Consider the following 17,467-nt stretch of genomic DNA (forward strand, 5'->3'; position numbering starts at 1 on the left):
CTCTGTCTCTCTGACTGTTGGTACACAACTTTAAGTCAGCATAGGCTGAGCAGTTAACCAGAAGGAAGGAAGAGCACTTCCCCTGAGGGAGCCATAAATATTTACCCCAGAAGCATGAATTGTTACCCCAAAGGATCTGGTGAAACAAAGATTTCAAAAGCAACAACAACAAAACCCAGCATAGACATGTGCGTGCACACACACACACACACACACACACACACACACACTCTGCAGGCACACACTGTAAACACACACAGTGTACATACACACACACACACTGTAGGCACACACTATAAACACACACAGTGTACATACACACACACACACACACACACACACACGCACACACTGTAGCATACACACACACACACACTGCAGGCACACACTGTAAACACACACAGTATACACACACACACACACACACACTGTAGCATACACACACACACACACACACTGCAGGCACACACTGTAAACACACACAGTATACACACACACACACACACGCACACACACTGTAGCGTACACACACACACTGCAGGCACACACTGTAAACACACACAGTATACACACACACACATGCATGCACGCACGCACGCACGTGAGTTCATGTATACGCAGACTCAGAACTTACATCACTCTGCAGGCCATAGGCCTTCCTGGCCCACTCCACCTTCATGTCTGTGGGCAGAGCTGTGAAGTGGTGTGACGCTGTCCTGTAGCCTATGTCTGTGGCTAAGTGCTGTGCCTGGCGGGCATGGGCAAGGTGGAGCATGTCGAGGGAGGCATGATACTGAGACTTGGCATCCTCAAAGCCCTTCTTGTACTCCAGCTCACTCTGTAGCTTAGACATCTGCAGAGAGTGGCTCATCCGTGAGTCTCCCTGTGCACTCTGTGCTCCGATGAGTTTCCCTCTGGACCTTTCGTAATCCTCCTTGTACTTCACCTAAATGTAAACCGCACAGCAGGAACATGGGTCAGTCTCCTCCAGATGATGGGAGGCCTCTAACCGCGGGCATGAGGTTAACACAAAGCTATCTGATAGAGTCCTGTTAGACAACTGATGCACTTCCTCTAATCAAACCGGTAAATGAAACATCACACTGATACTAAATGCCACAACAGGCCGACCCACGTCTGCAAGAAATCCTCTCTTCTCTCTCCGCTTGAGGCTACATGCTCTTGATTTCTTCTTAATTTTTTGTACTTTTTAAGACTTATTTATTTTTATTTTATGTTTATGGGTGTTTTGCCTACATAGACATTTATGCATCACAGGCATGCAGAGCTCCCAGAGGCCAGAAGAAGGCATCTGGTCCTCAGAAACTAGAATTACAGATAGTTGTGAGCAGCCATATGGATATAGGAATTGAATCCAGGTCCTCTGGAAGAGCAGCAAGTGCTCTTAACTGCAAAGCCATGTCCCCAGCCCTGTTTTAAAATCGTGTGTGTGTGTGTGTGTGTGTGTGTGTGTGTGTGTGTGTGTGTGTGTGTGTGTGATGACGATGATGATGATGCTTTGGTTTATTTTTTATTTTTCTAAACTTTATTATAAAAATAACTTGCAATTAAGTAAAAATATCACACACCAAAACATCCAGATCCAAAGCTTATACAGCTCAATGTACTCCTATACAGTTAAAACAGGCATTTGGAATAGAAGCTGTGGAGATTTGTATTCAACTTTACACTTTAAGTACCAAATATATTTTATTCATATATCCATTGCTGAAACAAACAAACAAATCCATAGCAGAATTAAAACTAGAAAAACAATTAGCTTTGTATCTTATTTCATAATTCTTGTCTATTACCTTCACTCAGTCCATTTTTATATTCTTTTTTAAGGTTTAGTGTGAGTGTGTATATGCCCGTGTGTATGTGTGTGACTGAGGGACTCACCTCACTGGCCAGGTCTCTCCTAGCTTTGGCCATCAGGAATGTCAAGGAGTCGAGTCTCAGCTCAAACCCTTTTGCCTTCTGCCTTTCCCAGCTGCTCTTGTACAGTGTCTGGGGAGATGCAGGAAAGCAGCGGTTATCCTAGAGACGGTTCCTCCAGACTCTGTGAAAAGCTTTCTAAAAAGCAACAGTAATGGCATCCTGCCCTAGCCTGAGAACCCGGCTGGCCTTTGTCCTGTTTGCAGACCTTTAGCAGATAGCACTTCCATCGGAAGAAGTAAGGATTCAACCTCAGAAAGCTTCACAAACGGAAGTTCATTGGAAGGTCTGTTGTCTGGGTCCAGGACTCAGCCACAGGCTCAGCAGGACTCTCTCCTGCACCACCCCCACCTCCAGCCTCCGGCCCCTGGGCCTTTCTCTGCCCCTCCCATCCAGAACCCCTGCCTCCAGACTTTAAGATCTTTCTTCTGGAAGGCCTGTCTTCCTTTCAGGACGGGAATCAGTTCAACCTCTGACCCTCCTTCTGTTTCTCCTTCCTGCCTAGTCCCAGGTCAGGACTACAGGGACTTTGGAACATTGTGCATAGAGAGCCAAGAATAGGCACAGAGGGACAGGAGGATCAACCACGGACACTGTCACATCAGGGAGCCATGGTCATGCACACTTCTGAAGAACATCATGCATATACACTTGCTGAAGTCTCGTGACCGCCCTGCAAGCAAAGGCTGGGATTCGCCCCCCCTCACTAACGGACATCCAAGAGTAAGGTTTGGTCTACGGTTACACACGCGGTAAGTGGTGACACTAAGGACCAAGGTTTGCAGTCAACAGCTGGGTGTCCCTCTGCCACCACTCTCCCACCCACCAGGACCTATTCAGTAACTTAAGACCCCTGCCAGCCATTGCTAGGTCGGTCATTTTCCTCTTCCCCAAAGCACTGGTCAGGAGCCAGAGGACGCTACCAATGTGGCTGGTAGTTGATGACCAGGTGACTCTAGAAACGCAGGGGAGAACAGCCCACGTCTGCCCACTCCTCCTGTGGTACCTCACTGAGCTGAGCAGCGTTGGCCCGGGCTTGCAAGAAGAAAGGTTCATCTTTGCTGATGGTGTACTGATGGACAGACTGCTCATTGCCGGCTTTGTAAGCCACCTGATGATAGAGAGCAGGGTTGGGGAGGATAAACGTGGGCCACCCACCACAACTGGAGCCACAGAGATGGAATCAAGGACACTGAGGTCAAGACAGTAAGTCAGGCACAGAGACCACATGATGTCGCTCATCTGTGGAGACTGAAAAGTTGACCTCACAAAAGTAGCAAATAAAGGCAAGAAGGGGGACAGGGGTTAGGAAGAATAGAGAGGGGTGCATGATGGGTACAAAAATGCAACTGTTGGGAGGTAGTTCTGTTATACAGCACATATATGTACACATATATTTGTATACACACATATGTAGACCACCCATGGTCCACAGCAATTAATTTAAACTCTTAAGAGAAATACCAAGAACACGAAAGGTTCCTAGCCCATAGAAATCACACAGAAATGCTAATTATCCTGATTTGATCACTGTACATTGCATTTGTGTATCAGATTATAATATTGTACCTCATAACTAAGTAGAACTAGCGTAAGTCAGTTAAAGGAAATGCTTGCTTATACCTTAATTCTAGCACTAGGAAAGCTGAAACAGGGGATTGCTGAGGGTTCAAGGCCAGCCTGGGCTGTAGAGTCAGATCCCCATCTCAAAAAACAAAAACACAGAGAAAACCAAATACATAAAACCAGGACAGACATTAAGAGACAACACAGGGAAAACACAGGGCAGAGACCAACGCAAACATCCTCCAGGCTTTCTGTTTCCACATCTTATCCTAGAATCGCCATTGGCCTCCCAAATCTATTACCGTCTACCTTCCCCTGTGAACATCAAAGATTACTCCCCTACCCAGAGGACTCCAAAGTAGGCTGAGCAGGAAGCACACTCCCTCTCCATGACCAACCTTCCTGTGCTGGGAGGAACTGACCCAGGAAGTGGGCAGTGACAGGCCAGCTTCTCCGTGGAAACAGACCTCAATTTCCCTCCTCCTTTCCCCTCCCCTAAGTTGTGTTTGTAAGCAATGGCGTTCCCTGCCTCTGACAGCCCTTCTGGTGGGGGTGGGGTTGAGGGGTGTAGCATCTGCTGGGCCCGTGGGAAGGAAGGCTAGGAAGACCAGACCGTGGCTATCAGTGGGGTGGCTCTGGATTGGACAGCAGTCTGCACACCATACAAATGCCACCTCGAGCTGTGACTCCCTCATTTGAACTCAACTGACACACGGCCAAAAGCAAATCCTCCCCCAACATGATTCTCTGCCAATCCAGAATTATAGTCTTGGATAAAGGACAGAATAAAGAGAAACAAGAAAGGGGGTATTAAGAAATACAGGCAGCAAAAGAGGTCGCGTATCAGTCTATCTTGGTGACTGTCGGAGAAGCAGGGTGTGCGTAACAGGGAGGCTGGTGACTAATCTGCAGAGGCAGGCCTGAGGTACGCCAGGCTGCACCTGCTGTTGTCGCCAGAGATCCCAGGCCCATGACACAGCAAACTGGTGGCATCCAGAGGGCAACCCGGGACTCACCCCACTCTGCAGCTCCTGGCTCTTCTTAGCATGCTCCATCTGGGAACTGTCAGTCACACTGGTGAACTTCAGCTCATCAACCCTCTGCCGGTAGTTTTTCTAGTTCCAAAGAAAAGGTACCCCATAGCGTTAGGACAGGGTTGCCCCCTTCCATGATAGACACATGCACACACACTTTTGTACTTTTTATGGCTTGAGCATTTCCTTGCAGGGAGGGGCGTTCTTGCAGGTCCTAAATCAGAGCCTTACAGCCTATTGTGGTGAGGTTGTCTTTTCTCGTGTGTGTGTGTGTGTGTGTGTGTGTGTGTGTGTGTGTGTGTGTGTGTGTCTATACAAGAGTGTACATACGTGTGTGAGTGTATATGCATGCAGAGGTCAGAGGTCAATCCTGGGTGTCTTCCTCCATCTCTCTCCACCTTACTCTTTGAAGCAGGGTCTCTCACTGAACTGGCAGTTTCCCACACTACACTGGCAGGCCAGGAAGCCTCGAGACTCCTCCTGCCTCTGCTTCACGTGAGTCTGTTTTTGTTGTGGTGACGGATGAGAACTTAGGTGCATCTCAGCAAACCCTGCATTGCGCTGTGTACAGTGGGGTGTTTCCATCTCCCAAATCAAGGTCTGTCACTAGAGGGGGAAGCGGAGCAACCGTGGCTAAAACTATACCGGCAGGTTCAAATCTCCCTCCACCCTTCTCCAGTTCCCTCACTTGGCATACCACTTATCAGACCCAAGACCCTCTTCCTTCAGCAGTGATAACAGGGGAGGAAGCTCTGTCACCCTGAGGTGGAGCAGATGCTTCAACGCCATCCTTTCCATGGGACCCAAGCGCGTGGCACACAAGGCAGGGCCTCTCCAGGACAACTGCCCTTGGTGTCCCCATGACTATCCAAGGATCTAATGAACGAGGAGCACCAAAGCCACATGTGGAAGGTCAGAGGTCATATGTCATTCTGTCTCTCTGAGGTCTGTCTTTGTTCCACAGCCAGTAACTAATTGGCAAACTTTCAAATGTGCTAATTCTGTCTCCCCACAGGGACTTCTTGTCTTTCCCGAGGATTGTTTCCTCTGCCTTTTCCACTGCAGTTGCCAAACTGGATGAGAAAGGCAGCCTCTGTGGAAGGCTTGTTGCAGAATAGTGTAGGGAGCTCACGAGCGGGTGCCCCAGAGCTTCTAGCGCCATTAGCAGAAGCAGCATTTTGAGGACCAAACAGTGACACCTCAAATTCCCTTCTTTTAAGAAGAAAACACAGGTGTAAGAGAAGGCTTACTACATGCATTAGACTCTAGGTCAGAAGAAATCATATACCACCCCCCACACACAACTCAGGCAAGATGCTTAATCTTCATTTCAACCTGCTGGGATGTAGAATCGAATGTACCATAGATAGCCTCTGGGTGTGCTATTAAGGGTATTTCTAGATGGGTCCAACTAGAGTGGGAAGGTACACCCTGAATATAGATGGCATCATCCCAGGAACTAAGGATCCAGACATCATCGACGTCATTGTCATCATCATCGTCATCACCATCATCACCATCAGAATAATAAAACAACTGAGTATCAGCATCCATCTCTGTGCTTCCTGACTGTGGGTGTCATGTGACCAGCTGCCACCTGCCCCAGCCACCATGCCTTCCCCACCATGACAGACTGGACCATCAAACCCTAAGCTAAAATAAACCCTTCTTGTCTTAAAAAACAAACTCTGGAGACAATATTCCAAGAGACTGTTGACTCTCCTCCCTAGTTCCTGTGTTGGATGGGAAAGCTCACTTGTCAGGTCATTGAGGGAAGTCACATGACTCTTTTGTCTCTGGAAATTCCCAGTCACTATAGCGCAGGCCCTAGGCAAATCCTAAGTACTTACTTTGGAGCTAAGAGTTCATTCTACTATTCCAGCACACCAAAAATCAGTAAAAGAGATTTTAAAAAAAACCCAACTGCCTTAAAAAGTTTAAAATGCAGTAGCCAACACAGGAAGTGAGGTAATCACCCATATATCTGAGGCTGCAAGGATAACTTCCTGGACCCTCCTCACACTGCACCCTGATTCAAGATGGTGTCCTTCTTGTTTTATCTAGATCTCAGTAGGTCTCCAAGGAGGGAGGTATGAGAGCCTCAGGTGATATTCTGTTCTTTTCCTGCTATTTTCCTATCTACATATTTTAAGATCAAATATCATCTTTGAGAGTAAGTAAGGTAGAAAAATGAGAATAAATAACAAAGCATGTGTTTGGGGATGAGATATTACCAAGGAGTCACTGAGTCACATGAAAAGTACTGAGTACTGAGGTTTAAGTAGCTCTGCTTGTGAGTGGAAAAAGTGACGTAAGTTTATTTCCCTTGTATAAGATGGGATGATAGGAAAGATAACAGGGTCACCGCAGCATCATAGAGGACAGTAGTGACCAATACATTGCACTGTGAACCAACACACTAAAAGTGATCAATCAACCTCACCAGTGACTGAATTATTACGTCTATAAACGGTGGCTTTTTAATCTCTTTGCACTGTGCCGACTCAGCCCTCCTGGCCCAGAAGCAAGAATCCCCTTGAAGATCCCAAACAAAGTTCCTGACATAGTCACACTTCCACGTGAAACGTCCTTCCAAAGTCCCTCTCTGCTTACTGCCAACACAGCTCCCCAAGTCAAAACAAATGCACAGACTTAGACCATGTGCCTGGACGTATCTCTACTCAGCCTTCTCACTTTCACATGAGAAGAGGGTCCACAGGTGTAGTGACTCCGTCCAAGTCTCCAGAGAGTGTGCCAGACATCTACTACAAATTCCAGGCTCTGAGTCCCATGTTATTTCTGTCAGGAAGGTTGATTTCTTGGGATGAGAAGGGTTTTGTTTTGTTTTTTCAGATTTCAGGGGACTTTTCTCCCCATTGGTTGGTTTGTGGGGGATATTTGTATATAATGAGATATTTTGGGGATAAGACTCCCAATTTAGACTCATTTATGTTGCATATATACCTTATTATAGCTATAACCTCAAGGCAACTTCATGCAATATTTTCAATAATGTCTGATACAAAATGTCATGATGTGACTTTGTGATTTCCTGTTCAAATTGTTGGGAATTTTGGAGCATTTTGAGTTTTTCAGGTTTTTGATTGCTCTATCTGTATACTATGCCACACTTTCTACACTAAATTCTCTGGATAAGACTACTTGTAGGGTGCTGGTAGTGCACACCTTTAATCCCAGCACTGAGAAGGCAGAGCAGAGGCAGGCAGAGCTCTGAGTTGGATGCCAGCCTGATCTACAGAGTTAGTTCCAGGACAGCCAGGGCTACACAGAGAAACCTTGTCTCTAAAAACCATTTTAAAAAGACTGCTTCTTAAGATAAATTGATAAGCTTCTTAAAAATGTGGGCATGGTGACACAATTCTGTAATCCTGGCACCCAGAAAGCAGAAACAGGAGGATTTGGAGTTCAGGGCCTGCTTGGGCTGTATAGGAAGATCTTGTGTCAAGAAAACAAAAATCAAAATCAAAACAAAACAAAAAGCTTCCTACAGGAAGTTTAAGGGGGTGGGAAGTTGGTTCAGGGGACATCTCAGGTACAGACATGAAGACGTGTCTTCCCTCTCGTTCACATTCGGAATAAAGCCCTGGAGGTTCAAGGGGCACTGGAGGGAAGCAGCACTCTGTGACTCAGGGATTGAGGATCATTTGGAGCCCAGGGACAGACACTCAAGTTACCTCACTGACGAGCTGTCCAGCCTTCTTGGCCTGTTCTAGGTTGAGACTCCCCTCAGTCAGCCACCCGACCCCTTTCATCCATGCCAGGTCAGCTTTGTACTTCAGCTGCAAGAGAAATGTCACCAAGCTCTCATGTGACACACATAGGGACATGGCCACGTTGATGGAAAAGTCAGGGAAACCCAAATTTGTCTTCCCAGAAAACTGCGTGCCCATTTATCCTCAGCAGGTCTTTCTTTGGGAGGTAAAATCACTGGTTGTGATTGAGCTGGGCAGATTCTACCCTAGTGTTGAAACACTCTGGACTGACCGAAAGCAGTGTCTCATATTGTTGGACCAATATTTCCAACATGTTTCTCCTTGGCTCATGTTATTTCCAGTTGTCTTGACTTTCCCACGGGCTCCGAGTCCCACCCCATCCTGAGTCTCTACTATCCTGACCGGCTTTTCTCTCATCTGTCTTCCCTGGACCTGGGGCAGCTCTAGGTCTTCCTAGTTCTCTGCATTATACAATGGACTCACGGACAGGTCAAATCACTCTGAGAGTGCATCTTCATGGGTGCAAGGGACCAGCGGCTGGCGGCGCTCACCTCGCTCTGGAGTCCGTAGGCTTTCTTGGCCCACTGAGTCTTCATGTCTTCGGGCAGCACAGTATATTCATGCAGTTTCTTCCTGTAGTCAAGGTCGCTGGCGAGTGCTTGGGCCTTCTTAGCATGCCTGAGGTTTACCATGTCCATGGGCAGGTGAAAGTGGGTCTTACTCTCTTCAAACCCTTTCTTATATTCAACCTTGAATGCAACAAACAAGGCTCACAGTTTAAAGGCTGTTCTTGCAGGAGTTAAATGAAAGTGTGGGAGAGCCCCTCCGGCTCTCAGAAACTCGGCATTCTGGGTGAGGCCACCTGTCTGTTGGAAAGGTGGCCCCAAGTCAGTGTCACCAAGACCATCCTGGTGCTGTTTCTTACTCTCTTGTCTCTAGGACTATCTTTTACCGAACTTTGTCGCATGCATGACTATTGCAGGAAAGGACACCGTCTATGCTCTCTGCAGAGGCTATCAGAGGCAAAACAACAAAGTATGGGCTACAGAGCCAGACAAGCCTAACTCAAACCTGAGCAGCCCTCTGCCAGCCAGGCAGCCTCTGGAAGGTTAAATCACCTCCCTTAGGGCTCATTTTCCTTGAGGAAACCATTGTGATGAATATTAATATAGAGGCAGAAATGTGCTTAGAATAGGGACCATCAAATGTAAAGAACACACATTCGTGATGAGAACACAATGGTGGTGGTGGTGGTGGTGGTGGTGGTGGTGGTGGTGGTGGTGGTAAGGATGATGGATGGCAACAGCGGTATCCATGGAAGCCACGATGGTGACTGGTAGTGGTGGCAGTGATAGTGGTGACGCTGGTTCCATGGTGAGGAGAGACAGTGTAAGCAGCAGCAGGAGCACAGTGCAGGGTAATCAGAGCTCTGGGGTCTAACTCTCTACCCTTCTACCACTATCATTGACTCCCATATGGTTTGGGGTTACAACTACTCCAGTATAACAACCTGTTCTCCATTTAAGTCAAAGCTCAATTCTAATTCTTACTGTCTCTTTGTGCCTGTGACCGTGAACTTCCCACAACCTGTCCCATAACGTGTCTAAATGGGTGACTTGGATGCCAGCTCCCGCACTTCACTCAATCTATGGTCTCCCTTTTTTGTTTGTTTGGTTTTGTTTTCGTTGAGACAGAGTTTCTCTGTGTAACAGCCCTAGCTGTCCTAGAACTAACTACCTCTGGAACTGGCCTCTGCCTCCCGAGTGCTGGGATTGAAAGCGTGTGCCACCACCTCCTGGCAATCCATGGTCTCTTAAGGGCCTGTCGGGTAATTATGCTCAGCTGTTGAGCAGAGCTACTTGGCTTCGTCCCGGTTGGGAAGGATAAAACAGGAACACAGGGCTCATGTGTCCACTGTGCATGCTTTGCACTGGGTAGAAGATGTGACTGAAAACCACGGGTGTTTCTTTCAGTAGCACTCTCTTTTCCAGTGGCTCTGCGACCAGCCTGCCATGGTCTTTTGTAGGTGACACTCACCAATATCAATCTCCAATTATTTACATGCAACAATATTCAAGTTGGTTGGAGCCTTGGATGCTCCATCCGCCTGGCAAATATTTTGAACGCTCTAGGCTGTGACTGCAAGATTCACCCAGAGCACTGAGAGCATTGTCACAATGGACTATAAGCTTGCTGTCCAACCCCTGCTGTGCTAGATATGACTCCCCCCCACTGAGAGTTGTACTGAGGTTTAATTCCCCAGCAGTAGGCGGTGGTAGTGGGGGTGGGGGTGGGGGTAGGGCCAGGCAGAAGTGATTGTTTCTTGGGGCAGAGTCCTCATGAACACACGACTGCAGCCTCTTGTGGGACTGGATTCCTCATCATGAGAACAAGCTGTTATTACTATAAAGCAAGGCCCACCTTGTGCTCGCTCTCTCTTATACATGCATTCATTCCTCTTTACATTTTTTCATCCTGTGCAAAACAAGACCCATACTAGATGCAGCTGCACATCCTTGTACTTTCCAGACTTCAGAATTATGTGAGAAAACAAAGCTCTTCCTTCACAAAGTGCCATCTTTAGCATTCTGCCTTAACAGCAGAACGATGGACTAAGACACTCTCCCATCTGAGCTACGTTCTGTGAGGGGAGAACTTGCAAACTGTTCATTCTCATAGCTCCAGAGTCCTGTGCAGTATTTTACCCACAGCACCTGCTCGGCAAATATCTGTGGCATAAACAGATGTGTTTGAGCACCCATATTCCTTGATCAGTGAATGCTGTCATCCTCGGGCCATACACCTCACGCACTTTTAAAGAACAGTATGCTTTGGCAACATAAAGGAAGTGAACAAGCCTCATATAAGCCCAGAAAGAAAAGCATTGCAGGTGCAAGTCAACAAGAGTCGCCCAGGAGCACAAGCATCAGTTTGGAGCTGGGGGTGGGGGAGGGGGTGTTTACCTCGCTGCTCATCTTGGCCACCTGCAGAGAATGCAGAAGCTTGGAGTCGGTGGTTCCCAGGGCTCTGCCTTTTGTTTTTTCATATTCTTCTTTGTATTTAATCTTGAGAGGAAGAAGAAAGTCTAGTATGAACAAGAGAGTAGCTGCCATAGAAGGGACTCTGACTGTAACGAGTTCGAAGAGAACAATTCTGGGGGGATAAGCCCCCCATCTTTCTCAAGAAAAAGATTAAAGTGTTGTGATGTTTACAATGTTAACAGTCATTATTTTTCCAGCAGGCGGCTGGCATCGCCTTGGAATCATTCCTTCCACATGTCTGAGTTAACGAGAACTTACATTGCTGGCAAGCTCCCCCGAGGCTTTGGCGGCCAGCAGAGACATGGCGTCCAGCTTCATTTCAAACCCTCTCCCCTTGGTCTTCTGCCAGCCTTCTTTGTACTTCACCTGAGGGATAAAAACGCAGGTGAGTGCGAGTTGCCGCCCACTGGTCTGCCAGAAGTCCAGGAGTTTTCTGTAAAGCAAACTTGTTTTCCTCTGCTGTTGGCGGGCTGGAGAGCCTGGCTGGTATTGTCAAGACTGTCACAGTAATCATTAACACAGTTCACCGATCCTTAGTGCCATCACACGGGACAGGACAAAGAAAGAACCCTCATTTGCCTGGTCCTGTGACTTTGGGCAATTACCTCTCTGACCTGGGGCTAATCGGTTGCAAAATGCATATTATCATTCTCTGGGCTGCTGGAAGAGGAAGTGGGGTGTGGAGCATGAAGAAAACTCCTGAACTGGTGAGGTGCTGCCAAGATGCAAGGGATTGATGCTGCCTGGTAGCAGCTACTATGTGAGGTCCTTTCCTAAATGCTTTGCAGACACTAACTACAAATCTCCACACAAGTGGAAGTGCAGGAGGTTGAAGGTATTTGCTAGGGTCACACAGAAAAAATGTGACTTCTGAATCCAGGTCTGTCTCATTTCAAAACCCATGCTACCAAACAGCAGGGGCTATGCTAATGCTACGCTGTATCGGGGAACATGTCACATTTTTATCGACATATCCTCTGCCTCAACATAGAACAGTCTTGCAAAAAGCATCAGTCCCTCTTTTTAATTCGTCTGCCCCAGAAATCCCGTCTAGACTAGTGGCTTAGTTACAGTCACCCCATAACTCCCTGTGTCTTTGTTGATCAGATGACGATGACTCTTGACACTTGAAATCCCTCCACACAAAGTCACCAGTTAGTCACCAGGACGGTGGCAGCAATGGTGGTGAGCATTCATGTTCACATACCACACATGTGTTCACACAAGACTTGCATTGCTGTGAAAAATTCATCCCCAGGGACTGACCAAGTGTCAAAATGACAAAATTCTAAATTGTCCTGAGATGAGCACCCTAGAAAAGAGCCTTCCTTGGGAGGAGAGTAGGCCCTGCTCGTTGGACCATTTCCACATTCACGAGCTCCCTCCACCTTGCTCTCACCTCACTGAACAGATTGGCATTGGTCTTGGCCTTCACCAGCTGAGGAACATCCTGGGGCAATGTGTAGTTCAGCTTGTTTCTCTCATAGTCAGCTCGGTAATTAACCTGTGGGATTTAAAATATGTCTGCAAGGTTTGTGTACAGTGGGAGGAAAGCCTTGGGGAATGTTCTGTTCCCACCTTCCCCTGATTCCCATTGCCAAGAGGGAGTGTCTGAGAACATCCCTCTACATGAAAACCTGTAATTTGGGGGAATGGTTTATTTAACAGATTGAAGATGTCAAATAAAAAATGAAACAGCTCACAGCACATTCAAGTTTGTGAGTTTGCAAGATGTTTTTAACTTGCTGCTGGGCTAAACATTTGCGATATGCAGGCTAGACACTCACCAGTAATCAAAAGACAGCATTACAGTTAGTAATAACTGATAATGTGTAGTTTTCAAATGGACATTTGCAAAAAATGCATCTTAAATCATGTATGCACAAAAGAGCTACACAAGCAGGTGATTTCTTTCTTCTTTTTTTCCAAGTCAAGATTTCTCTATGTAGCTCTGGCTGTCCTGGAACTCGCTCTGTAGACCAGGCTAGCCTCGAACTCACAGAGATCTACCTGTCTCCGCCTCCTGAATGCTGGAATTAAAGGCGTGTGCTATCACCACCCAGCAAATATGATTTCTGATGGAAGACTTCAAGACCATCTGTGAGGAGTGTTGCTCAAAAGTTAACCCTGGACCTTGGACACTGGTGACAGTTGGAATTATTATTAGTTTTTTGATGTGCTATATTAAATTATAAAAACATATTTTATTACTTTTTAGAGATTCATGCTAAAATATTTATAGATGAAGCTAGATAATATCTTGGAATTCCTTCAGAATAATAGAGGAAGGAAATGGGAAGCCCAGAGATGAAGCGGAATGTGCTGTGAGCTGACAGTTATGGAAGCTGGTATTGGGACTTCAATACAGTGTCCTCTACTTTTGCGATACTGACATTCCCTATGAAAACGTTTGGAAGGAGGGGCACCATTTCCTGGCTGTAATTAGATATTCCAGCATTAGTAAGAGTAAAATGCTTGGGGTTAGCTATCCAGAGGCCTCACGGCACTTGCAAGACTCCCAGCTGGGCAGGGATGTGCTACATACGTGACTCAGTTGCTGGGCATTGATTTTGGCTTGAACAATCTGAGGTGTGTTTGTCACTGAGCTGTACTTTAATTTGTCGATGCTCTGCCTGTAGTTGACCTAGGCAAGAACAGGCACAGGAAATGTCACTTGCCATTATCTCTACGATTGTGCTTTGCTCCCTTCCCCAGCCCTGTAGTGACGCTCAGGGAATTAGAAAAAGGATGAAAACGCCCAACTGCATACCAGTGGGCATGCCGAGCCAACAGACTGAAGTGGGGCATGGAAGGGTGAGTCACCTAAGAAGCGGCACAGCAGAGATCAGTTAACTCGGCACTGAACACAGGAAACATGCATCTTTACACTGTCCACCAGAACAACGCCCTTCATACCCACCCACAGAGGGAGAAGTAAAATTACTGCAGTAGTGAGTTTGGCAAAGACAAGGTAGCTATGGGAACTCATAGTGCTATCAAGACTGTGGTAACAACCCTTGGAATCCAGAACTGTATTTGAGAAGAAAAAAAAAAAAATCTCTGTTCCAGTCATTCCATCCCCAGGCTCACTGCCAGAGAAGATGGACACAGGGTCGCTTTATAAAACAATGAAGGGGCTGGAGAGGTGGTTCCGTGGTCAAGAGCATGCACAGGTCTTGCAGAGGATTAGAATTTGGTTCCCAGCACCCATATCAAGTGGCTCATGATCATCAGTAACTCCAGCTCAGGGAGCATCCAAAGCCTCTGGCCTCCCTAGGTACTAACACTCAGGAGCACACACCCACATTCACACACACACCCTTAAAAATAAGATAAGTAGTAACAAAAATTCAAGGTGTCTATATACTATAAATGGGATTTTTTTCTGTATGTCTAATACTTCATAAAAGAGATGTGCTTTAAAAAGGGAAAATAGGCCAAGTGGGGGTGGGGCATGCCTTTAATCCCAGGAGGCAGAGGCAGGTGGATCTCTGTGAGTTCAAGGCCAACCTGGTCTATAGAGTGAATTCCAGGACAGTTGGGCCTATACAGAGAAACCCCGTCTCAAAGAGAGAGAGAGAGACAGACAGAGAGACAGAGAGACAGAGAGACAGAGAGACAGACAGATGATGGATGGATGGATGGATGATGGATGAATGGATGGAGGATGGATGGATGGACAGACAGATGATAGATAGATGGATGGATGGAGAGAGAGAGAGAGAATAGAATATGTAAGAGGGACAAAAGGTCTAACAATGTCATACAGGTGTCATCTGTTTATTCCCTGCAATGCCAGGGATAAACCCAGGGCCTTATGCCCTTAGGTGAGCTCTCTCCCACTGAGTAATGCCCTAGCCCTATATGTGTGTGTTGAGTGAGATGCAAAGTACCCTTGAAGAGGTGATCCTCATGAGACCAGAGAGCTGGTGCGTGTACTTGTACACCAGCTGCTGCTTGGCCTCTCTTTCACCTTTCCACGGTCCCCAAAGAAGCTACCTACATTTTAGTGTCTTCCTGGAAGAGAGGGAGTCGGGGTCCCCAAAAGCTTCTTGCACTGGCTGCCAGCTTTCCTACCTCTAGACAACTAGGGTTACTAGATTTCATTTTTGAAAATGCAAATCATTTTTAAAAGAGTAAAGTATTATCAGTCATTTGTACAGAAGAATATATTCACCAGTCCAGCTCATTCTGCTCTAAATGCCCCTGACCACAACCCAGAATGGGAGGAAAAGGAGCATGAGAAAAAAAGTCAGGGCCTAGGTTCATAACCTCAGGGTAGGCAACATTGGAGAGGACTGAGATGGGGTGAGCAAGCACCCCCAAATCTACCTAGAGCAGCAAGAGAACAGGGGGAGGCCAAGAAGTGAGGCTGTGGCTGCAATGAGCTGAGATCCGAGGAAGAAACTCGTCCCCAACTCCCTTCCCACCTGTCCGGTCCCAGCCACTTCCTCATTCATTCGCTCTTTCAACAGACATGGAATCGGCACTGAGCAAGAAAATGTAGGCATAGCCTTGTCCACATAGCTGTTCCAGATGGGTCTCTGCTGCCTGTATGTCCCATGCTGGTAGAGTCTGCCAGAGAGTCTAAGCCTCTCCGATCCAATACCTAAGCTGAGCTGTGGCTTAGCTCAAAGGGGCAACTCCCTACTGAACGTCTCCCTATGTCCTGGGTTGCCCAAGTCTGGCAAACCCATCATGACCCCAGAGTCACTCAGTCACACTCCACTGCTCTCTCTGCCTGGGCCTCCTCACATGGCCTCAGGAATCAGCACACAGCGTCTATTTTCCAGTTATTACCAAGAAGCAATAAGCCCACATTCTTGTGAAAACTACTGCAATATTCTGAGCAAATGGATTCATTCACTCAACTTAGATGTCCCACAATATGTACCTGTTTTAAAGCATGTGTACGGCAAATGTATACACATGTTACTGACAACTTTAAAAATAAATGTATAAAATCCTGGCTTAAGCAAGCCTTGATGTGGTTGTTTCTTGAATAATTTCCCAGCCTTGAAAATTCCACAGCATTCTGTCACTTCTAAAGACAGAGCTCCAGGACATGGGGCTTTCTAAATTTGGTTTTCAACATTTCTTTTTACAAAGTGTTTAACTGATCATTTCTGTTAGCTGACCATTTCATACTTGCGTCCAATGTGCTCCATTCCTTTCCCGTTCCTCTCTTATCTCCCTCCCATCCTCACCAACCCTCCCCACCCCATCCTTACCAGTCCCTTTCCCAATTTCATGATTTTTGTTTTTATTTTATGAGCCATTTAGTTTAACCACGGTCATCTGGAACCACCAGGTTGGGAGCATCAGTTGGCTTCTAGTGTGGTCTCCAGTGGGTGCTGAGGTGAGTGCTGAGAATGAGTGATGGTGCTGAGTGATGGTGCTGAGTGATGTGTGCTGAGAATGAGTGATGTGTGCTGAGTGATGGTGCTGAGGTGTGTGCTCAGCCATCAACAAGACACTCACTCATGCCATCTCCCCTCAGGCTCAGAACGCTGTAGAAAACGGAGCTGACTGAATGAAATGCCAGAAGACAGAAAGGCTGCAAAGTGTCTTCTGGGCAAGCCTTCCAGCACACCCTGCTCCTGATCCGCTCTAATGCACAGCTGGCAAATAAGTCCATATTTCTACAGAAAAACAGTGGCACTCATGGAATAAACCTGAGCACCAGCTTGGGTGTTCTGGCTTCCAGCTTATTTATTCCAAGTCTTCCCTCTACTCATTATCCTTGCCCCTGCTGATATCAGTTAGTAGCAATTATGAGCAACACAGGACTTCCTGTACCTTTCACTGCTCCAAGTGTTCCACACACTCTAACCTAGTTACTCCCCCAACTATCCTGCAATCACCCCTACCCTACAGCGTGGTGACAGAAGCATGGGGAACTAAAGTGATTGCTTAGCTAGTAAGGGGCGAAAGCTGTGATTGGCATCCCAGACCAACTGGCAAATTAGTCCTCGGCTGTGCCCTTGGGTCTTTGCTCTGTAAGCCCAGTTTCCCTGGAGTGCTTGGGACTGTTACAGATGGATGGGGGTTCCCCACTGAGAACCCTTTGACTTGTATATTTAGACCAAGAAATGTATTCCGTGTGTAAACAAATGACAGATGACTCTGTCTCTAAAACAGCATATGGACACTA

General features: G+C 46.8%; 1 protein-coding gene across 5 annotated transcripts in view; it reads right to left on the reverse strand.

Moving 5' to 3' along the window:
- Nucleotides 1–17,467, reverse strand: part of Nrap (nebulin related anchoring protein) — a 358,082-nt gene that overhangs the window by 30,273 nt on the left and 310,342 nt on the right. For all 5 annotated transcript variants that reach the window (XM_076563346.1, XM_006978431.4, XM_006978430.4 and 2 more), the window contains 10 exons: nucleotides 13,859–13,957; nucleotides 12,713–12,817; nucleotides 11,572–11,679; nucleotides 11,236–11,337; nucleotides 8,824–9,021; nucleotides 8,234–8,338; nucleotides 4,521–4,619; nucleotides 2,945–3,049; nucleotides 1,903–2,010; nucleotides 635–946 (listed from right to left, as the gene is read on the reverse strand). In XM_076563346.1, the coding sequence (XP_076419461.1) occupies nucleotides 635–946; nucleotides 1,903–2,010; nucleotides 2,945–3,049; nucleotides 4,521–4,619; nucleotides 8,234–8,338; nucleotides 8,824–9,021; nucleotides 11,236–11,337; nucleotides 11,572–11,679; nucleotides 12,713–12,817; nucleotides 13,859–13,957 (1,341 nt within the window). The remainder of the gene's footprint in view (nucleotides 1–634; nucleotides 947–1,902; nucleotides 2,011–2,944; nucleotides 3,050–4,520; nucleotides 4,620–8,233; nucleotides 8,339–8,823; nucleotides 9,022–11,235; nucleotides 11,338–11,571; nucleotides 11,680–12,712; nucleotides 12,818–13,858; nucleotides 13,958–17,467) is intronic.

This window comes from Peromyscus maniculatus, chromosome 1 (assembly GCF_049852395.1).
Source record: "Peromyscus maniculatus bairdii isolate BWxNUB_F1_BW_parent chromosome 1, HU_Pman_BW_mat_3.1, whole genome shotgun sequence".
Classification (NCBI taxonomy): domain Eukaryota; kingdom Metazoa; phylum Chordata; class Mammalia; order Rodentia; family Cricetidae; genus Peromyscus; species Peromyscus maniculatus.